Source organism: Motacilla alba, chromosome 17, assembly GCF_015832195.1.
Source record: "Motacilla alba alba isolate MOTALB_02 chromosome 17, Motacilla_alba_V1.0_pri, whole genome shotgun sequence".
Lineage (NCBI taxonomy): Eukaryota > Metazoa > Chordata > Aves > Passeriformes > Motacillidae > Motacilla > Motacilla alba.
The window spans coordinates 9,681,279-9,707,950 of record NC_052032.1 but is presented as its reverse complement, the minus strand read 5'-3'; the positions used below and the strand labels follow the sequence as shown (position 1 = coordinate 9,707,950).

Genomic DNA, 26,672 nt, shown 5'->3' with positions numbered 1-26,672 from the left:
CCACTTGTGCCATGAATTCTTCCCCCTCAGGAGTCACAGCTCTGCACCGCCGTGCCCTTGGCTAAGGCTGTGTTATCTCTGCGTGACCGGAGAAGCAGCTGCAGCTCCCGGGTGTGGCTCCGGGGCTGCCGTGCTGGGGCAGCAGCGCCAGCGCTCCCCACACCTCACCGGGCCCGGCCGGCCTGAGGCGGCTCGGGGACAACCGACGTGGGCCGGAGGGCGCCTCCAATCCTCTCTTCCTCCTCAGCGCCAGCAATAATAACGTCATCAATTGCAATTTAGAACGACAATTAATAATCGACACTAGCGGCGAAAGTTACCGATTAAATTTTAAAAGGACAATAAATAATCGACGCCAGAGGCGAACGTTGCGCACCTAGGAACCGCTGAGGCGGCTCTGCCCGAGGCGCGCCACAAGGGGGCGCTGGCGGCGCCGGCCGCCGCTCTGTCACGCCGTCTCGATGACCCCCGCTTGCCCCTGGCGGCGGGGCCCGCGCGGCGGGCGCATCTGCCCCTCCGTCTCTATGGTAACTCCCTCCCGCCCTCCGCGCGGTCACGTGCGGCGGGCGGCGCGCGGGTCTCGCGAGAGCGGCGTCGCGGGGCGTGGCGGCGCTGCCGCTGTCAGCGCGATGAGGCGGCGCCGCCGGGGCTCCCGCCGCTGCCTCCGCCGGGCCGCGCGCCCGCCCCATGGCGCGTGAGGCCGGCACCGCCCGACCGCGCTCCGGCCGCCGCCCCCGCCCCGCAGGTACGGACCGCACTGCGCCGCGCCGCACGGCTCGGAACGAGCCGGCCGGGGGCGGCCGCCGCGGGGGACGCGCTGACCCGCCGGGGCCCCGCCCGCCCCCCCCCCCCCCCACCCTCATCATCCACCCCGGTCCTTCCTCTGCCTCCCGGTGCCGCGGGAACCGGGCGGGAACGGCGTCGGGCTGAGCCCGTCCTGTGCGGCCCGTCCGGGGCCGCAGGGGTGTCGGCGCCCGGCGGGCCCCGCCAGGCCGCGGGGCCGGCCCGGGGACCCGGGCAGCCATTTGGTGGCGGCTCCGAAATGACGGCGGGAGCGGGAAGCCAGGCCCGGGCCCAGGAGCTGCAGCCGGCCCGGGTGCGGCAGCCGGGCCCAGGAACGGGAGCCGGGCCCGGGCCCTGGAGCGGCAGCCGGGCCTGGTGCGGGAGCGGGGCCGGGCTCGGGTGCGGCTGACAGCGGCCTGCGGACGGGGCGAAGCCGCGGGGGCACTCGCGGGGCCGCCCGGCACCGGCGAACGGAGGCAGCGGCTCCCGGTCCCCTCCCTGGCAGCCCCTTGGGGAGCCGCAGCACCGGGCAGTCCGCGCTGAGGTGCCCCCGGCTCCGGGGAGAGTCGCGGCGGAGCCATGAATATTCCCAGTCTGGAATACTCGTGGGGCTGTGCGCTAGGGTAATGGTGGAGGAGGGTCGTGGTGGGAGACAGGCCCTGGGACTGCGCCCACCGCGTCACGTTTGAAGTGTCTTAAACACAAAAACACACAACAGCTGGGCAGGAAAAGCGTGTCCCGGTTCTGCTGATGCTCGAGGTGCACGGAGGGTTTCCAGTTAAGTGTAGGAGTCAGCACAAAGCACAGAAGGGCAGCGGAGTGGTGGGAGAGTGATGAGTGTTCAGTTCATCCAGGGTTCAGAGGGGAATGGCATGGGTCTGTAACGAGAGAAAATAATGACAAAGTTTAGACAGGCCACCAGGAGATTTTCTCATCTAGGCCTGTTTTAATTTCCATGCAAACTTAGGATTTTGTTTGGGTTTAATTGTAGTTCCTGTAGCTTCTCTTGTGGTTGTTCTCTCATGGCCATTATAGCTACATCATAATAATAAAACTAAAATTAAAAACAGTCTTTTGGATTACAAGGGTGTAAATTTGCAATTGTGGCAGAAAAGATCTAATTTTAAATGAGAAGCAGCCAGTACAGCTGTAAATCTTCTGAATCAAAATACTGTTCTTTGACCTTTGGTCTTTCCTAAATATCTGTGGAAATAGTAGAAATTGAAACTTATCTTGCTGGTATAAGTATTATTCCATGAAACAGTGAAGTCTTAATTTTTGTAGTGAATTATTTTCCCAAGATCTTCATGCCTTTTTTTGTGAACTTTTTGTTGTTTCTGCCTTGTAAGCAAAGCTTTCCCTAAGAAAAGGTGTTTTTATTAACTTGTATTTCTGTCTTGTTTGAGGTTGTGGCCATTTCTCTCAAAAATACTAAATTCTAACAAATTTTAGTGTCAGTGCTTTAGTGAAGTCCTGATCTTGAGTGTTGATCTAATTTATTTAAGGCTTTGTTGCTTTAAAATAGATAAAATATTTACAATACCCAGGTGGTAATAGCTGATAGCATTTGGTAGGAGTGTGTTGCATTTAATTTGGTCATATTTTATATACCCTTAATGGGATGAGTGTTCAGGGTCTCTCCTTGCTGCCTGGACAACCCTAAGGAGAGGGAAGAATTATTTGTCCACGGGCATCTAAAGTCGTTCTGTAGAAGCTTTAAAAAGGCTTTCCAGCTCCTGTGGAGCCCTGTGTTTTCTTGCCTACATCTCAGAATAGAAATGGTATTTCATTAGCGTGGTTTTTTAAATACTAAAATACAGAATTTCTCATCTAAAAAAAAATTATAGTTTAAACATGGAGGTCATGTAAAAAAAAAAAAAAACCAAACAAACCAAAGCTTGGAGAACTAAAGCATGCATGGGAGTCCTTACTCCCAGAAAACATTACCGAAAAGTTAGGAGCTCTACACTGTATCTCTGCTTGGAGTAACTGTGTCCAAGTAGATCTGCTTAGAAATGGATTCCCTTTCTCTGCATTCAGTGAGAGTTCAACTGATTTGGGTGGCAAAAAAAAATTATTTGCCCTTCAGTTAGTCCTGAACAGTCAATACTGTTCCAGAAGCTGAGTTGGTATCAGGCTGGTGGCAAGGACAGGCTCTCCTTTCAGGGGCACCTACGAAACACAAGGAAAAACCCACAGTGGCATTACATGAGTATTTAGGAACTTTGAAAATCTGCTAGCATGATTTGTGGTAGCAGGGGTTGGGCAGGTGAGAGCTGCTGAGGGTGCGCTGACTCTGGTGTTGGTTTGGGGCAGTTAACCCTGAATTGAGTGAACTTTGGCAGTCACAGCAACCACGAGCGTGAATTTATGTTGTGCCCCTGCTGACAGGAATTACTCTTCAGCCACATTTTAAGGAGGCAGAAGGCATTCAAGCTTTGATTCTTTAACCAGTTAACAAGAGAATCCCGTAGGCATTTCTGCAAAACGCAGTCTGGTGCATGTGAATGTTCAGATCTACGTTTAGGACACGAGGAAATGGAGGGGAGCTCTCAGGGAAGTTCAGGTTGGACATTGGTGCAAGGCTCTTCCCCCAGAGGGTGGCCAGGCCCTGGAACAGGCTCCCCAGGGAAGTGGTGGTGGCACCAAGTCTGCCAGAGCTCCAGGAATGCGTGGATGATGCTCCTGGACACGTGGTGTAGTGTCAGGTACTCCTGCAAGAAGCAGAGCTGGACGTGATGGGTCCCTTCCCACCTGGATTTCTATTGGTGACTTTTCTGGAACTTGAATTGGGCTGCAGATACTCAGAAAAGCATTCTTGTTCAGGGAAACAGTTGCATTGAAATACTGTATTTAATGGTCATTAAAGACTCTACATATAGAATTTTCACATGATGTAAAGAGATTTGCATGTGACGGATATTATGGAGTGTAGAAATAAGCAAGGCACCCCAGTAAAGAGGATTTATTTCAATTTCGAGCCATCATAGCTGAATGATGCAAAGCTGTTACAGGATGGCCCTTCCCTAAGCCTTTAATGAAGCCAGTTTTTTAGATCTGTGGATGGTGGCTGTTGAAGAGAAATTAATAAAAGATTCTAGCCCTTCCAGAGAATATGGTAATACTGATAATTGTATTATGTGATAGGTGAGTTTTTGACCCAGGCAGAATGCTTTCAGGAACAGCATAACTTAGGAAGGAATGGTGGAAAAAGCTGCCTCCTTGTAGTGCAAACCAACCATTCATCTGCATAAATGAAAAGTTTTAATGGAGATCACTTTAAAAAAGAAAATACCGTGATCTCTGCAGTCAGCATTAAGAGCAAGTCAATATCAAGGACTCTTTAATTTAGTGATTCAAAATCAATTGAATTCTAAGATTTAGGCTTAAATCCACAGTAGGATTGTAATTGAGCCTCAGTTGTGAAAATGCCATATAATTTCACAGGTTTTCCAAGCGTTCCCTTCATCTGTGGAGAAGGCTTCCCTTTGTTCAGCGCTGACAGAATTATTCCATGTCTCATTCTCACCCAAGCCCTGCTTATTTGTCTTTGCCCACGGCCCACAAGGGACCTGTTGGAGGCAGCCTGAGCCGAGCAGAGCTGACGCTGTGGGGGCACTGAGTTAAGCCTTCAACCCTTTCTGTGATAAGGGGTGAAACTTGCCTGTCTGCAGTTTGGCAAATGCCCTGACTGAGCAGTGTGGGAGAGGAGCAGACTGACAGAACAGCGTGGTCACCTAAGCTTGGTTTCTTTGGGAAATCAGAATTGAATTCTGTTTATCATGTCCAGAGGTTATTGAGTCAGCATAATGATTTAGATTAGTTGTAGAGAATGTCTTGGGATTAGGTAGCTAAAAGTTATTATAAAATTATTAACGACATCTAAATCTTAGCACTTCCATCATTTGTAAGTGGTACAGCTGTTTGAGGAAAGCCTTGAGGTTTCACTTATCTGCCCTTCCACCCCACATTCCAGTCTAATCAGATATTCTAGCCTATGAATAAAATGAGAAAAGGGAAGAGGAGCCCTGTTAGTGTAGAGGTAGATAACACATCTGCCAGACCAAGGGTAGTTGTCTAATGGAGTGTGCTGCCTGTTAAAAACTGAATCCAGGGGATTTCTAGTTTACCTTCTTTTTTTGCTCTCCTCCTTGTGTTTGCTCAGTTTAGAGTGCTGAAGCAATTTGTTCTTCACGAGGACATCCCTGAAATACATTGTTTCTGACAAGAGCAAGAATCTATTAAACATTTGGCTTATGCTTTTTGTAGGAGTTGACATGGTAATTAGGAGATGTGAGATTGTTTTCCTACACACTGGGGTGGAAGAGTGGCAGGAGAGCTGGCAGGCTCAATAAAGTATGGAGATTCCTCCCTGAATGGCTGCTTGAAGTTTTGGGAGTCGAGAGCTTTTCCCAGCTGTTTGCTGGCTTAATTAGATTTTTTTTTCCTGTCAAGAAATCTGAAGGTCACCACATGCTTAGTAGAGTCTGTCATTTGGGATGATTAAACACCCAGAGATAGTTCTTTAAGAACCGGTGGTGCACACTTGAAGAATCCGTGGTGTTCATTTCTATGCTGGTCAGGAAAACAACTGTATTTTAAAAGCTCGTAAACAGAGAGGTGATTTCTTGCGAGTCTCCGAAGCACCTGTGGGTATTGTCTCAGAGCAGAGATCCCTGTGTCTGGGACAATTAATGAGCAGTGTGGACACAGGGACTGTTTATTAGGAGCTCGTTAGTGCCATACCAGCAGTTGAGCTCTCTGTGTACCAGCCTCTTCAGCTTTTCCCCGTGTGAGTCATGACAGTCACACACTTCCCAGAGTGGGCTGGTCTGTGCTGTTACCTGTGTTGCAGTCAGAAAGCCCCACTGTCAGCCCCAGGTCAGCAGCAATGTCGGTGTTGGTGTGTTAATGTTTCTGGTGCTGCAGAAAGCTCTGAGGAGAGTGTTCCCAGACAGGCTTCGCAGCTCTGTGCACCTCATTCAGCTGTTTCAGAAGGGAGGCAGATGTGCTAAAGGAAATGGTGGCATTCTTAACAGAGGAATCAGAAATCTTTCTGGGCCTGTTGGCTCAGCGTTTGGCTTTATTCTTACTTGTTTTGCTTTTAAATTTCCTTGGTTAAAAGGCACATGTAGCAATAGCATGTTGAAGATGGCTGGGTTTGTTCATCCCTGCTAGAGCTTTGACTGTGCTTTCGTAGAAGCTGGAGGAAAATCTGATTTGTCCAATACATGGGAATTTTCTGGCTTATGTTGGAAGTGTAACCTCAGCAGTTTGGTTTTGAGAGGTTTGACTTCCAGTTTGGGGTGTTTTACTATGGGAATTCATTTGAGGCAAAACTTGCTGCATAATATTGAAAAGCTCGCTGAGATAAGGACATCTTGTACAAGTATCCTGTTACTTAAAGGGCACTGAATGTTCATAGTACTAAATAGGATTTCTAAACAGATGGTCATAATTAACATAAAATACATCCACAGATAAGAGTCTATTTGGTCTTCTAGTAATTCTTTCAATGGTCTGGTACTTTAGCATTAATTAAACCGTAGCACAGCCAACAATGGAACTGCTATAAGGAGTTTCTGAATTTGAGCACAGAGGGGAGATCTCAGCTTCCTCAGAACAATTACCTTTTTTCTGTCATCAGGGTAAAAAAAAAAAAAATAGAATGCTAAACATGTAATTAAAACATTTGTGTATTTGCATTTGAAACAAGCTTGTTCATAGCCTTGAAGTGACCCAACTGGTCTGTAGGTTGCCTAGAGAGCAAACACGGTGGCACATCACAGCCCAGGGTGGGGCTGCTCCCCCGGGGTGGAGCTCTGAATGTAAATCGTGCTGATGGAAGCTTGGATGAGAAGGGTTTCGATGAACTGCTGAGGCCTGGTACCTTTTTCAGGAATGTGACTTATGTAAGATACAACAACAATCTCCATAGAGCCATGTTTTCTTTGAAATACACTTATGTAAACAATTTATTTGGTACTCCTGCACAGAGTGAGACCTTTCAAGAGACAAGGAAGCCATCTGAAGTTATTGCTTGCCTCATGATTGGTCCTTAATGCCTGAATTTTACATGCATCAAAGATTTTCTTGCTGTGAGTTCATGGACATAGTTTTATCTAAGGTAGAAGCATGAAAAGCGAAATTGCACACAGCAATCTCTGCCCTTGAGTGCTCCAGTTCTTCCAAGAAAAGGCAGCAGTAACACAATAATCATAAAGCTAAAAACTGGTCTCTCACTCTTTTAGTGTTTTCTTATGGCTCTTGGTATTTGTTAGTTGATTTGTATTTTACAGAAAGAGAAAATGTATTTTTAAGAAAGCAAAGCTCGGTTTAGTTTGGTGTCTGATTAAGTCTGAATAAGATCTGCAGAAGGAAGGCGTTGTTTTACTTAATTTCAAATGAAAATAGCATTCTAAACCACACCCCCCCAAAAAAAATTAATGGTATTTATTGTGAATGAGTTAAACTTAGAGTAGTCTGCATTAATTTAGATCATGAGCCTTTTTTGGTACAGTTGTTAAACTAACCCAGAGTTGGGGTTTTTGAGTACTTCAGCATAAGGATTTCATTTTGTTCTTGGTAATACTGAAATTGTGGTCTGTTTTTTTAATTAAAAGTTATTCTAAATTGCCAGAAAGCATGTTTTAAATACTCTGTTATTCACTTACAGCTGCCAAAACATAGTACAGTGAAATAATGGTCTGCTAGCCTGCTAAACAAGAGTCCAGCTTCCACAATGCCTGTGCAGGCAGCTCAGTGGACAGAATTTCTGTCCTGCCCAATCTGCTACAATGAGTTCGATGAGAATGTGCACAAACCCATCAGCTTAGGTTGCTCTCACACCGTGTGCAAGACCTGCCTGAACAAGCTCCATCGCAAGGCATGTCCCTTTGACCAGACTGCCATCAACACCGACATCGATGTGCTCCCTGTGAACTTCGCACTCCTCCAGCTGGTTGGAGCCCAGGTATGATTGGAGCAGCTCTTTGTTTTGCCACTTGGTGTTGTTGCCTTCTCCGTGCCAGCTGCAATATGTGTGCTGCTTCTTCTTCCTCATTTTAGCCCAAATAAATGGTTAAAGCCCAAATGAAAGGCCTAACTCGACTCTCTAGGAGTCCATAGGTACTCTAAAAGCAACTTCACCATTTCAGGGCCATCTTCTCATAAAATGAAAACGTGTTCTAATTGTAACCTGAATTCTGATTTAAAAAGGCTCTTGAACTGTGACTGGAGAAAAATTCCCATCGGGAAGCAGACAATTGTCTGTCCCAGTTGCCAGTAGAGCGAGTGAACCTGCAGACTGCACTTGTTCATCTTAGCCTTGTGAGAAATCTCGTTCCTAAATGTCACATGTTTGGAAGTGGCTGTTTAACCAAGTTCCAGAAGTGTGTGTGTGTGTGTGTATAATTTTTTTTTAAATATGCTTGATGATGGCTTTTCAGTTGCGTTTGCAGACACTGGCTAATCAGGCCAGGAATGTTCCCTGCGCTGTCTCGTAGCAGTGGCAAAACAGTGATTATATAATCAGTACTGCACTTTATGGAGACTAAATATGTCTGTTCCCCTTGTGCTGATTCATGTGCTTTTCCATGTTACTCTCTCTCTGACACCTTGGTGATGCAGTAAGATGATGTTATTTACTTTGCTTTTTAATGTCCTATCACATGCCTTGACACAGCTATTGCTAATGATGTTATGTCAGAGTGTTTTTGTTTCTCAAGTTCACGTGATCCTTTCTTTTTTTTTTAATGTGTCAGATCATTGTTGTGATCTTACAACATTTATTTTCATAGCCTCTAACTTCTTGCAATGTATTCCAAACAATTAATTTATTATGACTAACACTCCCTCCGTTTTCCTTATCTGACCTTGTTACTCTATTTCAAGCTTTTTTCCACCAAGTTAAGTTTCCTGCTTCTTCTCTTGGAAGATTTCAGCATGCCCAAATGATGCTTAAATAATTTTTAAACTTTGCTTTATTGTATTCTTGCTAGTTCATTTTGTCCTGTAGCTTTTTTTGTAGCAAATCATGCTGATCTGGTATACTGGATCACCTTCTCAGATCTTGTGTTCTTCATCTTTTAGACGTTGGTTATTGTTTTCTACCCTACCTCTGTTTCTAAGGTGTTGAGTAATAACAAAAACCATCTTCCATCACGCTGGTTTTCATCTTGGGCCCTTTTTGTTGTGCCTTATGCCATGTGCATGCCCTGGGTGGGTGCTGTGTTTCCCTGCTCTCAGAGCAGTGCACATCTGCAGTGTTATGTAATTGATGGTGATGTGGGTACCATCGGAGAGGTCAGCCAGGTGTATGTAATTCTGCTCCCCCTTCCTCCCCCTTGCATTTTTTTAGGTACCTGATCATCAGACAGTAAAGTTGAGTAATGTAGGAGAGAACAAACATTATGAAGTGGCAAAGAAATGTGTTGAGGATTTGGCACTCTACTTAAAGCCGTTAAGTGGAGGAAAAGGTGAGTCTCTGCTGAGCAGTGGAATTTTGATGTAGCTTGCTTTTAACAACGTTGTGTTTTCAGCACTGATTGTAAATGTCAGTGAGATAATGCTCTCATTTTTCTAATAAAATTGCCTTGTGTCTTTAAAAGCTTATTCACACTTTTGACACTTGTTTGTGGTTTTCTTATTTTTGTTTACAAAATACTCTGTTTAATGATACTGCCTTGGGGCTAACTTTCTACTGTAACTGAACTTTCCCCAAAGGATGGCTCTGATTTCAGTCTAAGATTGTGACTGGCATCCAAGTCCTAGAGAAAGACAGACACTGTTAGACATTTTTTTTGTCTCACTCAGATGAATTTGATGAGAAGCACTGCTTTGCCTTTTCTCCCTTTCTCTGAAGGTGTTGCAAGCTTGAATCAGAGTGCACTGAGCCGTCCCATGCAAAGGAAGCTTGTGACACTGGTGAATTGTCAGCTGGTGGAAGAGGAGGGTCGGGTCAGAGCCATGAGGGCAGCTCGGTCACTGGGAGAGAGAACTGTCACAGAACTCATCCTGCAGCACCAAAATCCTCAGCAGCTTTCTGCCAATCTTTGGGCTGCTGTCAGGGCACGAGGGTGCCAGTTTCTAGGACCAGGTAAGGGACCTGTACATCTGCAACAGAATATTTTTAGCTGTACCTTTTCTTTATGAAAATGTTTTGAAATTTCTTCTGTTCAGTTGAAGATGTTCTGCCAGAAAGAAAAGAGAAGGGAAAAAGACCCCAACAAATAGTAGTAAAATCTGCTCTCATAAAGTTTTTGGTTGCTTCCCCTGCTGGTCCATTAAATGTTCTTTGAAATTGGGAGGAAGTATTTCAAAAATCCTGGCAAAGAGGAATCAATAAGCATACGTTGTGCCCAGTTTGTAATGGAGTGTGGCAGGCTGGCTGTACTGCTGCTGTTATTGGAATTGAGTAGCTGTCAATACAATCAGCCTAACCGCAGCTGCAGCATGCTTTTGCAATTTATAATGATTATATCTCTGATAGAAAACAAATTCATGGTTAAGAATGCAGCTAAAGCAAGCATAGAAACAAGAAAATTCTCTTTAAAATAGAAGTTGTCCTCTCTTGACTCCTGTAACTGTTGGTAGCATTCCAGTACTGTTCCCATGTTTATTTTATAGTTTCATGGTGTGGCATTGAAGAGGTGTCCAAAAGAACAATGGCTACAAGAATGCACAGTGGAGAAAAGTATAAAAACTGCACTACTGATGTGTTCATGACTGGAAGTTAGTCGTAGCTCTAAGTTTGCTGTGCTTGGAGTGGTTCTAAATATTTCTTCTGAACTAGCAGCTTTCATTAAAAGTTTGGGGTTTTTTTAGTAAAATAAAAAGCAATAAGGAATTACATTAAAGATGATTTAGGTGTTCCTGCTTACCTGTTCAAATACAGTAGCCTTGTGGTTTTCTGGAATATATTTAACTTTCATTTTTGTGCGTTAAAGCTATGCAAGAGGAGGCACTGAAACTTGTATTACTGGCACTGGAAGATGGCTCTGCACTCTCAAGAAAAGTTCTGGTACTTTTTGTTGTGCAAAGGCTGGAACCAAGATTTCCTCAGGCCTCTAAAACAAGCATTGGTCATGTTGTGCAGCTACTGTATAGAGCATCGTGCTTTAAGGTAAAACACAACTGTTGTGGTTTGTGCTTGCAGCTGGTTTTTATGATGGAGATTTTTGGTTAAAGAAGGAATGTTTAACTATTTGTTAGGTCACTAAAAGGGATGAAGATTCTTCTCTGATGCAGCTGAAGGAAGAGTTCCGGAGTTACGAGGCTTTGAGGAGAGAGCACGATGCCCAGATTGTTCACATTGCCATGGAAGCAGGACTCAGAATATCACCAGAACAGTGGTCTTCCCTTCTTTATGGAGACCTGGCACATAAATCACACATGCAATCCATTATTGACAAGGTTTGTCAAAGGGTTGATTTTAGTATCTTTGTAAGATTAGTTTTGACTGTTAAATGTAACAAGAAAAATCAAAGAACTTAATTAATTAACTTTTTGTTCATAGTCCTATCAAATATTAATTAAAACTAGATTAAAAATTTTTCCCCTGATGTAGCATATTCATCATATGAAGTACTTTAATTAACTTTTTGGTGTCTTATGATGAAGCTGCATAGGGCAGATTCTGAGTTGAGAAATAAAATTTCTCTCCACTGATCCTCTCTATATGCCATCTGAAGACACTGTATATTGCATTTAGGAACCAATGTGATGAATATGTTTTTAAGATCAGCAATTGACAGTTGTAAGATGCAGCACACTAATGCTCCCTTTATTTTCAGCTTCAGTCTCCAGAATCTTTTGCTAAGAGTGTACAAGAATTGACAATTGTCTTGCAGCGCACAGGGGATCCTGCAAACTTAAACAGGCTGAGGCCTCATTTAGAGCTCCTGGCAAACATAGATCCAAATCCAGGTATGCAAATCAAGCTTTTGAAACTTTTCTTGGTATTTTTGATATCTAGCAAAGTAAATTAAGATGATAACCTCCATTCCTGGTTTTGAAATTTCCATTGATGAACATAATAAACTCTTCTTTGGGGCTCTCCGAGTTCGGTCCTAGTACTTGGTGTTGTAAAGTAACACAAGATGTGCCTCTTGTTTATGATACTGGAATTACTGACAGGGTGACAACACTGCTTTTCATCATTTTAGATGCAGCATCTCCAACATGGGAGCAGCTGGAAAATGCCATGGTGGCTGTAAAGACTGTGGTCCATGGGCTGGTGGATTTCATTCAGAATTACAGTAGAAAAGGCCATGAAACTCCACAGGTAACCAGACTTGATCATTGCATCATGTCTTCAGCTTCCTCTCCCGTTTACTGGGAGATGCAACTTTGAAGAATTACTGTTGATTTGAAATATTTATGGCCTTTCCTGTGGGATAATTGAGAATACTGTTATTTACTGCATTCAGATTCTGAGAACCTAACAGTTGTGCATATGGAATGCAGCAGAGCTGACTGTAGAGAAATCCATACAAGGACAACTTAGCCCCTCAACAAGGAGTGTCCTTGTTTTTCTGATTAAAAATGTAAAAACATGCCATGGATGTATTTTCTGTATTTTAAGGCTACTTTTATGTGAATGTCTGATAGATGGTAAGAGGAATGTCTCGTGTTTTTTGTTTGTTGTTCTTTTTTAAGCCACAACCAAATAGCAAATACAAAACAAGTATGTGCCGAGACCTTCGACAGCAAGGGGGGTGTCCAAGAGGAACAAACTGTACATTTGCTCATTCTCAGGAGGAGCTTGAAAAGTGAGTGTGGGAGATTTTTTCCTTTTTTTTCCTCCTTTAATTTAAATCCAAGCAATCTACAGAGATTTTTGACAACATTCTCTTCCGTATATTCATTCATTTGGAGGGACTCTTGACATGACAATTCTTTATATGAAATTGAAGATACAGCAAAGCAATGTCTACAGACCAATTCCAGTTTTATTTTTTATTTTACCCCATATGAGCTAAAATTTCCTTTCCTTGCAATTGAGTGCAAGCTCAGTGTCTTTCAAGGATTGGTTATATTACGTACAAGAGAGAATGTTAATTACATTTTAATTATTTAAGGAGTGAGCTGCGTTATTGAACAATATGTAGCTCTGCATTCTTGAAGTTGTTTTCACCCAAATGCATTTTCAAAGAACTGCAGAACGCGTCTTATAAGAGGAGAGAAGATTTTGGCTTCCAGTCGTTAAAAATAAACTTGTAATTTTTTGATGTCATGTTCCATGTCAATCCCTTCTTTTTGCTAGTTTTGCAAATCCATTTAACTTCACAATAAGCACTTTCTATGCCATCTTATCTTTTGTGTGTTTGTTTGTAGATATCGCTTGAGGAACAAAAAAATCAGCGCAACAGTGAGAACATTCCCCCTTCTGAACAAAGTTGGCGTAAACAGCACCGTCTCCACCACCACGGGAAACGTGATCTCTGTCATAGGAAGCCCCGAGGCAACGGGCAAGATGGTGCCAAGTACTAATGGGATAGCTAATCTAGAAACTGGGGTTCCCCAGCTGATCCCGCGCTGTGCAGACAGCTCCCTGAGAGCTCTGGACAGCACCAAGAAAGGAGGGAAGACTGGAGCCAATGGCCAGAACGCTTCTGGGTCCCCCACAGAATCACTTCCTGAAAAGTAGGTGGCTTTTCTACATCAAGACAATTCAACAGAACATCCTGCTTTTAGATTATCTAAAATAATAAATGGGCTTGGTGGGTGGCCAGCAGATGCTGAAGTGTGGTCCTGGCTTGCAGTAATTGCTGGTGCTCAGTGACTGCCGAGCTGCCACTCAGTGCATTTTAGCTGTTCACTGCTCGTGTGCAATGCAGACAAAATGATAAATCTCTCCCTTTATCTCTTACTCAGTTCTTCTCAGCCTGGTATCTTAATTACTGTTAGGTTATTACATAAAAATAAAAAGTTATGGCATACAAATGAATTCTATGCATATTGCATACTGTTGGGTTATTACATACAAGTGTGTTACTACATGCCATAAATTGTATTCAGAATTTGACATTTCCTCAAACCAAGAAGTGCACAGAGTGTGCACTTCCTTGAAACCTCCTGGTTTTGGGATTTTCACTTAAAACTTTTTAGATAATTCTGCAGGAAGGACTGAGTCTCTGAATAGCTTTTCAAAACCTTTGTCTTTACCAGAATACACTTACAAAGGGTATCAAAACATTTATGTCCACTTTTCAGTTCTCCTAGGAGAAAGTCTAAAATGTAGCATCAGTTCAGGGTGTGAAAAACAAAATTCCAGAGGAAATGTCAAGTTTCCATGTTACTGGGAGTGTACACGAAGAGGTGACTGACTGAAATAAGTGAAGATTTGCTTAATGATTTCTTGGTAATCCTTTTCAGTAAAATCGGTTCTCCACCCAAGACTCCTGTAAGCCAGGCAGCAGCTACCTCAGCTGGTCCTCCTAATATTGGAACAGAAGTTAATTCTGTGCCTCCAAAATCCAGCCCATTTGTTCCCAGAGTACCTGTCTACCCTCCACATTCTGATAATGTTCAATATTTCCAAGATCCCAGGACTCAGCTGTCATATGAAGTTCCACAGTACCCACAGACAGGTGAGTGAGACTAGCACTGATTAAGAAATAGCTCTGCACTTTTCTCTGGAAAAATATATTTTATGAGAAATAACTTCTATATCTGTTTTGTCAATGTCTATTTTATTTTTATTAAATATCAGCTGAATGTTCTTTTAATGGGATACTAATCTTGTTAGTTGCTGGGTACGTGAGGGACCTGCAGTTTGCTCCCAGTGCTGGTGGTTCTTGCCTTTGTGTGCTGTATGTTATACAGCTTATACTTCAGCCTCCAGAGGAGCTTGAACCTCAAGGTCTTTCATCTGTTTTTTCCTTTGTTAGCAATTAATTGTTTTTATTTAGGCTTGCTCTTGCCACGGCCCATCCATGAGGGTATCCCTGGGCAGGATTCAGAGGCATAGCACACTTCTGCTGGGAGGCTTACACATCTTTGTGCTTGCTGGAATGTTTTTGAAAGGTTCCAGTTATTTTTTTAGGTTGCACTGTGCATGTTTATATTCAGGAAACAATTGTGGTTTATAGCATTGAGTCATTCACAAGTTCTCAAAAGGTAGAGATGTTCAGGCAGTCCTCTCCAAAGAAAGAGCAATAAATCAAGTGTGAAATGGTTATCTATAGATTTTATATTTTTTAAGTAATACAGATTTTTATTTTAGAGAGAAGTGTTTTAACTTCCTATATAAAGACTTGCTGAAGATTCTGTGTTTTCAGTTACTTAGTTACACCACAGTACATAGGAGCAATATTTTCCAAACTGGGTCCAGTTGGTGAAGGGCCAGCACTGCTTCTGCAACTGTGGTTGTCACACATGAAATGATATTTACCAGAAACATGGTGGGGTCAGTAAGAGGTTTGTAAAGTGTGGCTCCTCATTCTCTGAAGGTACTTACCAATGCTGTTTACAGTTTTAGAAGGTGTAAACTTTTGGGTCACTTGTGATTGCATTAAATTTGCCTTTCTCCAATTTTTAAGGGTATTATCCAGCACCTCCAACAGTACCAGCTGGTGTGGCTCCCTGTGTTCCTCGCTTTGTGAGGTCCAATAACGTTCCAGAATCCTCCCTCCCACCTGCTTCCGTGCCATATGCCGATCATTACAGCACATTTCCCCCTCGAGACCGACTGAACTCTCCCTACCAGCCTCCTCCTCCACAGCCCTATGGACCAGTCCCTCCTGTCCCCTCTGGAATGTATGCTCCAGTCTACGACAGCAGGCGCATCTGGCGCCCGCAGATGTACCCACGAGATGATATTATCAGGAGCAATTCTTTACCTCCCATGGATGTGATGCACTCATCTGTCTATCAGACGTCGTTGCGGGAGAGGTACAACTCTCTGGATGGGTATTACTCTGTGGCTTGTCAACCTCCAAACGAGCAGAGGACTGTGCCTTTACCAAGGGTAAGTGAGAGCCAGGAAGGGAAGGCTCTGTGTGGGCTTGCTTCTGAAGGTCATTACTGGAAAGTTGGTAAATAATTAGCATAGACCTGTTTATTACAGTGATCAAGACTTGGAGAAAGTTCTTGTTTTGTTTTTAACCTCATAATGGGCTTGCAAAACAGACCACTGTCATCTGCATCAGGACCAGAGCCCCTTTGCCTCTTTAATGCCCATTTATGTTGCTTGAATTCATTGCATAGCTAAGATTTGAGTTGCCATACGTGGGCCTACAAATTCCTGTGAAATTCTTCAAGTGGTATCAGTGGAGGGTTACAGACCCGAGGAAATTTTGGGACCCAAGTGTGTCCCATGCAAGTATTTGCCTTCTGATTAGAGTGTGGTGGGATATCCAGTCCTGTATTTATTCTTTCTAGGAGCCTTGTGGTCATTTGAAGACTGGTTATGATGAGCAGCTGAGACGGAAGCCAGAGCAATGGGCACAGTACCACACACAGAAAACTCCTCTGGTATCATCCACCCTTCCTATGGCAACACCATCTCCAACACCACCTTCTCCTCTCTTCAGTGTAGATTTCAGCACAGAGGTGGGAAGCCAAAGAACCTCTTTATTTTCCCTTCCTGTTTCTGTAAGATGCCATTTAATATTTCTAGGAAAGATTTTCTACCTGCCATTTATTATTCATAAAATTAATAAATAATTTTCTAGCAAAAGGAAAGGGATATCTAATAATTATGCAGTTCAGTTTGGTATTGAAGTGATGTGTAACATGACTGCAGAGAAAAGGTCAAGAAGTGAAGTAGTTCAATTCAGCTTCACTAAATGAAATGTAATTTTACTGAAGTCACTTTGTAAACCTCCAGGTTTTTGTGTAGGGAACAGCAGTTGTGTTTTCCTTTTAAAAGTACATTGTCTTTGATAGTCCAAATGGCTTGCCTTGATGAGTAGCCTGAATCAAACTTCAAGTGCTTATCAAGTCCTAGAAAAGGCATTCCCTTAAAGGTGGCAAAAAGCATTGGTAGGACATTGTGTACTTCTGTGATAAGTCCTGTAAAGAAGAAGGGAAGCTCAAGAAATAGCAATAGTGCACTTTTGACTTAAAAAAAACCCCTTAAAATACTTTCTCTCTAAATGAGATGCACTCAAAAAACTAGTTTGAAAACCACTGTGCCAAGCACTCTTAGCTGTGGTTTGAGTTTTGTTGGTGATATTTGAGATGTTAAGAATAATCATTCAGATCAAATCTTGTAGGTGTACCTGAAGTGCCTTATACGTGCAGTCAAGGTGGATCAGGATTTAGTCATTTTCCCCAGGTTGGAGGGTTGTAAGTTGTATTTTTATTGAGCACTGGCTAATACATTAAAGGAAGATGCACAGCTTCCTCTCAGTTAAGTTACTGTAGATATTTGCCTAAAGAAACCTGACACTAACACAGATTCCAGTCTCTCATCTTGGTGGGCCAGGCAGTTATTTGTGTGGCAGAGTTGCCCTCTGACAGCTGCCAGGGGCACTGTTTGAAAATTTGAAAAAACAGCTTATGTTCTCCCCAGGTCAAGTCTTGAATATGGCTGGAACTCCTTGATTGACTTTTGAGATAATTTAATTAAATAGCAGTAAATGTATCTTCTCATTTTAAAACTGAATTCCCTGTTTTTATTATTCACTGCTTATTTATTCCCTTTTCTGTAGTTCTCAGAGAGTGTCAGTGATTTGAGTGGAACTAAATTTGAGGAAGACCATCTCTCTCACTATTCACCGTGGTCTTGTGGCACTATTGGCTCTTGTATAAATGCTATCGACTCAGAGCCCAAGGATGTGATTGCCAATTCCAATGCCGTGTTAATGGTAGGGGTTTTCTGCATGTTCTCTCATTAGTGTGATGATCCTTACATGCTGAAGTGTCTTCTGTTTGGTTAAACCAGCCTTTAAAAAAAAAAATAAATAAAAGGTCATAGCTTCCATTAGTAGTATTTAAAATAGTTCTGCTCATTTGAAGTTGTTTGGAATATCCTTTCCCAGTTTTGTAAATAGGCAACTATAATGAGAAAGTTACTGACCAACTGAAGAATGTGCATAACCTCAAATGAGTCCATGTGTCTCCTGTCTCCTGAACATGTAGGATTTGGACAGTGGGGACGTTAAGAGGAGAGTGCATTTATTTGAAACGCAGAGAAGGGCAAAGGAGGAAGATCCTATAATCCCGTTCAGCGATGGACCCATCATCTCCAAGTGGGGTGCAATCTCCAGGTCATCCCGCACAGGTTATCACACAACAGATCCAATCCAGGCCACTGCTTCCCAAGGAAGTGCTACTAAGCCCATCAGTGTATCAGGTACAGCTTCAGGCTTTGTGTGACAAGAATTCATCATTGATGCACACCGTGAGCATTTCATCCTGTTTGTGCTTACTGCAGCTGTGAAATGCAAAGAGCTAAAGAACGTGTGTATCCCACTGAAGAGCAGAGAAGATAGTGAATGCTACCTTCATTCTTTTGCAGATTATGTCCCTTATGTCAACGCTGTAGACTCGAGATGGAGTGCCTATGGCTCAGATTCTGCCTCCTCAGCGCGTTACGCGGAACGGTACGGACTCCTTCCCGAGCTCTGCTCACAGCTTTTCCTGTAGCTTGCAGTTCTTCAAAGTCCTCTGTGTGTGAGGGGAATCTGGAATGTCTATTAATAGACATTCTTAATTTTAAAGTAAAAGACTTTTTTACCTATCCAGCATAAAGCCTTGGAAAAAACTAGGTTAAAGCTTGTGTAGCCTTTGATACTTGATGCAGTTAATAGTGCACAATTACTAGCAGTTATCCCTTGAGAGACCTAGCAAAGAACTGGAGTCAGGTACTGTCAGGTTGTCATGTCAAAATCTTGAGTAGTTTCAGGTTTTCTTGCCATATCTTAGCCTTGTGCAAAATAAGGATGTTTGCTTCATACAGTGCCTTGAAGAAGAAGATTAAGAACACATTGTCTAAATCACATCTAGTTTCTGTCCAGAAATCTGACATTGATAGAATAATGAAGTTAGGGGGTGTTTGATTTAGGGAACTTCTTTTAATTCCTAGTTTTGCCTTCTTTCTTTCAAAGGGACAGGTTCATAGTTACGGATTTGTCTGGTCACAGAAAGCATTCCAGCACTGGAGATCTACTGAGTATTGAATTGCAGCAGGTAAGACCAGTTGTTATAGCATGAGGGTTTTTTAATTTAAAAGAACTTTTTTTAGTAAAGTGCTTTTAAATAAATTTTCTTAGTGTAGCTGTCTGACTGCACATGGTTTAGGTGTAGTGTTTGGTAACTGAGCTGTTTCTTTCCATAGGCCAAAAGCAACTCCTTACTCCTTCAGAGAGAGGCAAATGCACTTGCCATGCAGCAGAAGTGGAATTCTCTAGATGAAGGCAGTCGTCTTACCTTAAACCTTTTAAGCAAGGAAATTGATTTGAGGAATGGTGAGGTAAAGAAAGGGGTAATCGGGATGAAACAAATCTTGGAGGGTGTTTATATGTATTCATATAGAAGTGCATGAATTTTAACTAGGAGTTGAAACTTGGTTTTAACATTCCCAAATATTTATAGCATGTTGTTTGCGAGCTAAGTCGCTGTTGTAGCAATCTGAGATTAGGCAGGTGCACCTGCTATGCTGCTGCTCCAAACATGCATTTACAGAGTGGGAAGAATGTAACAATCATTTTCATGCTATCATTAGTTTTTGTCTATTTGTACGTGTTGTAAATGTAAACATTTTGTCAATGGACTCAAATTTCTTCAGTATTCATTTTATCTGTTTCAGTACTTTATTCTGATTCAGTTTAGCCTTGTATCCTATATTGTCTGTGCCTGAAGTTCATTTTTGGCTGACTAGCTCTCTTGTATTGTAGAAATGTTGTGTGCTAGAAATGCATCTTCAGTTTTCACTTTAATTCCCCAGTGTTGTGTGATGCCAGTGGAAAGCCAACTTGATTTTTAGAGAACATATTAATTCTTTTTTAGACTGATTATCCTGAAGACTGTGCAGACACAAAGCCAGACCGAGACATTGAATTGGAGCTGTCAGCCCTCGATACGGACGAACCTGATGGGCAAGGGGAACAGATAGAAGTGAGTACAAAAATCTGTGTGTCTTAAGAGGTCACCGGGTCTTTTAGGCTTTATAGATTAGTATGTTGATAGCAAAGCCTTTTGGTTCTAGTCCTAGTAATGACATCCAGCATTTCCCGTGTTTAGCACTTGGGGTCTTGTGCTTCTCACTCATACACCTGGCAGTTGATATTAGTGAAGTTAAAAACAGCTCAGTTTATACTGCTCTTGTGAGTCACAGCCATCTTGGAGCAACTGGCTTTTCCTTTACTGAAATGTGGTAGACATTCTAATAGTATGACATAAAATGAAGGAGTTTTATGACCAGACTCCTGTTTCTAATAGCATAATGTGGTGGAACTTAATAGGAAAATGTAAAGCTGGTAGAGACAGGGTTGATGGGCCTTTCTCCTCCTCTCTTGCAGGAGATTCTGGACATACAGCTAGGGATTAGCTCCCAAGAGGATCAGCTGCTCAATGGAACAACAGTAGAGAACGGGCATCTGCTGAAGCAGCACCAGAAAGAATCTATGGAACAGAAGAGACAAAGTTTAGGTGAAGACCTTGTGATTCTGTGAGTGTTAGACAAAACAGCAGTGTCTGCCAGTGTTAGACAAACAGAAGCATCAGAATAGTGGAAGCGTGGTTGTGTAAGGATGAACTACGTACCTGCTCAGACTTGGATTAGACATCTGCATTGTTTGTACATGGTGGAGTGAGAAGAACCTGTTAAGAAATAGAATTAGGCCACAAAGCTGAATGTCCCAGGCTGGTACCATTGTTCGTATGCATCGTTGTAATCGTACACACTGAAACGTGTCACAGCTGTTCAAAATACCTTTCACAGTCAGTAAGCAAAAAATGCAGAATATTTTTATAGTTAACAGAAATTAAGAAAAACTTCAAAAGGTTAAATGGCAGACTGTTTGCACAAATCTCCATGGAGAGGTAGATTTTGAAATACACTATTTTAGGTTTATATGTTCTGTAGTCTTTGAGGAGTAAAGCAGCCTTTGAACATGAGGCAGACTACTTTAACATCTCGAGCGTACCATTCCAGAGGAAGACGTTTAGCCTGTTGCTAAAAATGAGTTTGTCAGTATTTATTTAATGCACACAATTCAGTTCCGGATACTTGTGCATGTCCTTGTTTAATATTTGTGTAACTTATTTTTCTCCTCAGGGAGGAGCAGAAAACAATCCTGCCCGTAACTTCTTGCTTCAGTCAGCCGATCACAACATCTGTTAGCAATGCAAGCTGCCTGCCCATCAGCACATCAGTCAGTGTTGGCAGCCTCATTTTGAAAACTGCTCACATTATGTCTGAGGATAAAAATGACTTTTTAAAGCCTGTTGCAAATGGCAGGATGGTTAACAGCTGAAAGGCATTCATCTTTCCAGCTTGTGACCACACCATGGAAGCATTTACACTAGCTTTTTATATATATAATATATATTATATAATGTATATTTTTTTTAAAAAAAATAATATTGGGGTCATGCATTTCCTGTGGACTCTTTGATACTTCAAGCCCCTCTCGCATTAGCATTCTGAAGAAAAAAAAAACTTACTTTAGTAGGGTAAGGCGTTCACTTTCCACAAATGAATGGAATTTGGACATTGTTTTACTTAAGCTTAAAGCAGCTTTTTATGAGTTTGTAGCAATCCGGTGCGGTATCTGAGCCATTCTTGTTGAAAATGGCTTCTGTAGAAAACTAACAACTCAGTTATTTAAACTAGCAGGATCCTACGATGATACATCTAGTGAAAGGAAGACTAACTTATTTGTCTCTTATTTTGTTTCACAAGAGAAGAACTTTTGTCTCGTTGCAGCTGCTTTTTCTTTAGTTGTGGAACTTTGCATGGAGTCTTGTTTCCTGTTGGAAGACTGAGAGGTGGAGATTTGGACTTGAGGCTTTTACAGGGTTAACACACCATTAGCTTTGCACTGCTGTGTTATTTGCAGGTCTGTGGGGCAGTGCTTTGCTGCAGCTTTTGGTTTCCATTCCCCAGTTTATGCTTTAGTACTGTAGGTACACATACACAGGCTACTTGTCCAAGTAAAGTTATCAGAAGTAAATCAAGTGCCTAAGTCCTCCAGCTAATGTACTAGGTGTTGATTTCCCCAAGCTACACATGAAACAATTTTCAACGATTTTGAGAGGTTATGCACTAATGTAACAGCAATTTGGGGTTTTTTTTCTTATTTTTCTTTTTTTCGTTAATAGTTCTCAACTTGGAGATTATAGGATCCAGATGACTTGGCAAAAAGTATCAGGTGCTCTTGGCTTTCCTTTGAAAACCCTGTATCTAGTGTTTGCACTGACTAACAAGATGGTATTGCTGTTTTTTGTACTGTTTTGTTTTAATTTAAACTAAGTATCGGGAATTTAAGGTGGTTGTAATTACCTTTGTTAAATGTTGTTAATCATAATCTTGTATTCAGGTTTAATTTTTGTTTATTCAGTGGCAACTTATTTTCAAAGACCTTGAAAATACAATGAGATAGCATTATCTGACCTTCAGAGTGCTGAAAACTGTATGAATTTATGCCCTGTTAAGAGGTGACTGAGAATCATGTTAGACATGTCAACTGAAAATTGGTTTTCATAAATACACATGAACTAGAGCCCTGGGCATATTTTTTTTGAAAAGCTTAAAAATCCACTTTTCTTTTAAGAAAGCAGGACTCTCCTTCCTGATGATTACTATCTTCTTGTTTGTCCTCTTACTTTTCTTTGTGACAAGTTTTACATTTTTTTTATGTTTTTATTAACTTCTGTGAAGTTGTTTACTCTGAAAATTGTACTGGAATATTTTAAGCCAAGCTGATCTTTCACCAGGTGTACTGCATGTAAGGGCTTTTCCTGCTAGCAAAATGCTTAAAGAGGATCATGTTACTGGTCGTCTGAGTTGTTATTTTACAAAATCACAGCTATGTGGTCGGGTAAGATTTTGATAACTGTTTTGTGCACGCTTCTGGGGGGTGGGGGTTGGCGTTTCCCTGAGGGTTACTGATTAGACTAAGTAAATATTGGTGTTTGATATCTCTCCTAACGAACCTGTCCATGAAATAATTATGTTGTAAATATACCTGCAAATCCAAGGGTTAGTTTTGATATTCTGGTGTCAGTATGGAAGATCTTACACATCTATTTAATACTCCAGTGTCAAGGAATGTATGTAGAAAAACAGTCAAGTAGTCTTTTCTTAGTTTCCTTTGGCTGTTGCTGTACCTTCTCCAGCCAGTGCCACCTCACTCTAGGGTTAGACTGACGCTTCTTTCACTCGCTGCGTGAAGTGAATGGATACAAGAACCAGACCACCTTTGTCACCTTAACTTATTTCCTATCGATGTTAACTTTAACTTAGAATGTTAGACATAAATATGATTGTTGTATATTTTATACCAAGACCATTCTGTAAATATGAATTTATATTACTTTTGAAATGCTTCTGAGATACTATTATTTGCTGTACAATGTAATTCCAAAACAGATATGCAAACAAGTATGTCTCTTTCATGGATATTTAAACAGTGAGATCTTCCATGTTGAAGGTGATGTAATTTTTTTAAAAGATTTTTAAATTTTAAATTGCTATTTTGTTACAAAAATAGAGAAAATATAAAGGTTTGAGAAGTCCTTATTTGCCCTCAGGGAAAGAGCCCTCTGTGCACCAGAACTCCACAGAACATCTTCAGCATGATCTGAGGGTGAATATATACTACATAAATTGATTGTGTATTTACCTTAACTTTTTAATTTTAAAATGGCAATTTTAAAAACTTGGTTGTGCTCTGCTGGAGGGGGTTGGGATAAGCTGCTTACACACATTTGCCTGTTTGTCCAGTGAAATAAGCCTGACATATTCCTGCCAAGGTCTTGGCATATTTAAGAACAAGTGTATCTCTAGACTCTTTGTCTGCAGCAGGAGGTCCCGTGATAGAGCAGTTCTCTAGGATGACCATACACTTCATGTGGAAAGTTGGCTCTCAACTGAGGCTAGAGTTTTCTAGTTGAATTTTTAACCTAAAATGACAGGCAAAAGAATTATTTGAGGGTTTAACAGCGTGTCAGCTTTGTCTTACGGTTTTAACACTGACTGTGTGGTTTTCGCCACCAAACTAATGCCCTCCAGTGCCCTGACAGGGAGAAGAAGCTGCAGGTGGGAACACCTGGCTCTGGCTTCCTTCTTTGTTGAAATTTCAGCCCTTGACCCTTTACAAACAAGTATGTATTCATTTGTTAATTGTAAATCAGGTGCCTTTGGGCTATGGAAGGGCTTATTTTCTGACACTGAGAGTGACTTACCTTTGTGTGTCAATAGCAGTGATGCCCATGTAGGTTTTGGCCTAATTTACTGTGCTGTCAGAAAAGAAGGCCCGGAGCAGATCGGGGAAAGAGATTGGCTCTTTTGCTTTGCTTGGACAAGCATTTTGGGTTGGTTTGGTTTGGTTTTGGTTTGTTTTTGTTTTTTTTTTTTCCCCATTAGGGGTACAGCAGGGATTTCACATGCAAGAGAGACAGGAATTATCAGTATCTAAGTTAATTGTGTTGCCTCACTACCTGGATTCATTCCTTGGTTTGCCTCATTTCCCACATAGGTCTTAAAAGAGACTAATGCTTGTGCTGGGAGAATGCTTGTGTGAGAAAGTAACTATCTGTACATTCTTAACATATACTTAGAGCAGAGTGATTGCCCTGCTACTGATATTTTGTTCCTGTAAACAGGTGACAAGAAATGAATCTTAGTGTTTATGCAGATTTTGCATTGTAGAATGTATACTAGACCCTTCAAAGGCAAGGTTAGACTCTTTGCAAAGCAAACTGGCGTTGGTTCTTGGTAGTCTAGTACAGGGACACTAAAGTTTGGCATTTGATTTAGGAAAAAGAAAACAGTTGCACACAGCTGATTATGTTAAATAAGCTCTTAATTAAGCTCTTTGTAGAAGTCTAATTTGGAAGGTTTTAGTGCTTTGATAACTCAATTGAAATTTTAATTTCTCCTGTACTCAAGAGCTGAATGCTGTTCTTGTATAATAGTGTACTAGGCTGGATGAGGTACAAAATAATGCACAGTGGTCAGAAACAGCTGAGGAAAGAACGCTTAAAATAACTCAATCTAAACTCAGAATAGTTCCAAACATTGGTTTTGTTTGCTTTTTTAAAGCACAAGTTGTCAAGTTGTACCTGTTGCTGTACATAAACACTGTATGCCAGCAGCTCCTTGATCATATTTGTGAACAGACTTTTCATTATTAGACTGGTATTAAAGGAAGGTGTTGAATTTGAGAGTGTAGCAAAATGAGAAATGATCAGATGATCTGTAGGATGTAAAAGTCCATTTTTATGTTGTAGTTTAATCCCTTTGTTAGGAAGTTCCCTCTCATTGAGGGACCTCTTCTGCAAGCAGAACACAATAAATGTGCTTTTTTTAAATGACCCAATTTCCCAGTATAAATGAACAGCTGACTTTGGCAGTCGTCATCCCCCTGCATCTCTTTGCTGGCAAGAGAGCAGGACAAGGGTGGGAAGAAACCCCAAAACTGTCACTGATGAAATGAAACAAATCTGAATAATCTGAGTGCCCGATGCCCAAACATAATTCTACACCCCATTTATTTAAGGATGCTTGTGGAAGCTTTTAATCACTCAAGATTCTGCTGTAAAAGCTGAAATAAAGCAGAGCCTGGCTGCGTTTCTTACTGCCAAAAGCCAAGGTCATTTGCACATAGCCCATGGATTTCTCCAGAGTAGATCTCCGTTACCCAAGGCATGGGAATGCATGCGTTTTCTTAGCTGGGCAAACAAGTACATTATACAGTAGTTGTGATACAACACACGTGGCTTTGATTTGTACTGCACATACCCACTGTACAGCCACTCCGAAGTATTGTGGTTAGCTTGCAGCATCTGCTGTCGCATTGATACTGTTTACTGCGTATTCTTTTCCCTGGAAGTTTTAAAGAAAATTTTTTTTTCTTGTTGCATTGATTACATTTTATAAATTTGCTTAGCTGGAAAGTTTGGGAAAAGAGGCCTGTTTGTCAATTGTACAACCGATTGTGAAGCTCTAGTGTGAATATTTTTACGTCTGTATTAGACATTTTCTTTGCAAATCTATTGTTCGATTGAAATGTAAATGAAATAAAAGATGGTGTACACCCATCATGTATAAAGCAGGCACCATCGCTACGATGGATTTAATGCTCATTTTTATGGCGCATTCTCAGCTTCTATTTAAAACTATAATTTAAAGAAAAAAAAAAATCTGTAAAATGAAATGGGGATATATGGGGGAGTAAATTCTATTCCGTTTATTTCGGTTTTGATTCCCAATGGTAATGTTTCCCTTCGTGTTAGAGTAGGGGGGCCCCGGCGGGGCCCGTGTGTCGCTGTAGCACTGACGTGCAGAGGTTGTAGCTTTGGCTGGGCACGGATAGAGCATCCCGGTTCGGTGTTTGAGAGACTCGATGGAAGAAGTTTGCAGTATTGACATGTATTTGCATGCACGAATAAAAATTATTTGTCCACCTTAACGGGCTGTTTGTCGTCACCGGGGGCTGGGGAGCTCCGGGGGGGGGGGGGGCGGAGGGAACGGAGCCACTCCGGGCTGGGGGGAACGGGACCGGGGGCCCGGCCGGTGCCGGTTCCGTTCCGGGGGCGGGCGGTCCCGCCGTGCCGGTGCCGGTGCCGTTCCCGGGCCGGGCGGTCCCGCCGAGCCGGTGCCGGTGCCGCTCCCTGGACGGGCGGTTCCGCCGTGCCGCTGCCGGTGCCGTTCCCGGGGCGGGCGGTCCCGCTGTGCCGGTGCCGTTCCCGGGGCGGGCGTTCCCGCCGTGCCG

At 42.3% G+C, this 26,672-nt stretch overlaps 1 protein-coding gene and 1 non-coding gene across 3 annotated transcripts; both read left to right on the top strand.

The window, feature by feature from the left end:
- The first annotated feature begins 588 nt into the window (after positions 1 to 588).
- RC3H2 (ring finger and CCCH-type domains 2) lies at positions 589 to 26,369 on the top strand. 2 transcript variants are annotated; one of them, XM_038156688.1, is made up of 21 exons: positions 589 to 745; positions 7,460 to 7,756; positions 9,143 to 9,260; positions 9,647 to 9,880; positions 10,731 to 10,906; positions 10,996 to 11,196; positions 11,577 to 11,709; positions 11,949 to 12,067; positions 12,442 to 12,554; positions 13,120 to 13,428; positions 14,161 to 14,375; positions 15,327 to 15,754; positions 16,168 to 16,338; positions 17,442 to 17,597; positions 17,872 to 18,085; positions 18,251 to 18,335; positions 18,840 to 18,921; positions 19,070 to 19,204; positions 19,741 to 19,848; positions 20,253 to 20,401; positions 21,011 to 26,369. In XM_038156688.1, exons 2-21 carry the CDS (start codon positions 7,526 to 7,528, stop codon positions 21,207 to 21,209), a joined length of 3,576 nt encoding a protein of 1,191 aa, XP_038012616.1. In that variant the 5' UTR covers positions 589 to 745; positions 7,460 to 7,525; the 3' UTR covers positions 21,210 to 26,369. The 2 variants fall into 2 exon arrangements, with proteins under 2 accessions (XP_038012616.1, XP_038012618.1); XM_038156690.1 differs by having other exon boundaries at positions 20,253 to 20,382; positions 21,011 to 21,176.
- LOC119709253 lies at positions 11,375 to 11,488 on the top strand. The gene has a single exon (XR_005259311.1). It is a non-coding gene; the product is annotated as a small nucleolar RNA SNORD90 (small nucleolar RNA).
- Positions 26,370 to 26,672: the final 303 nt, after the last annotated feature.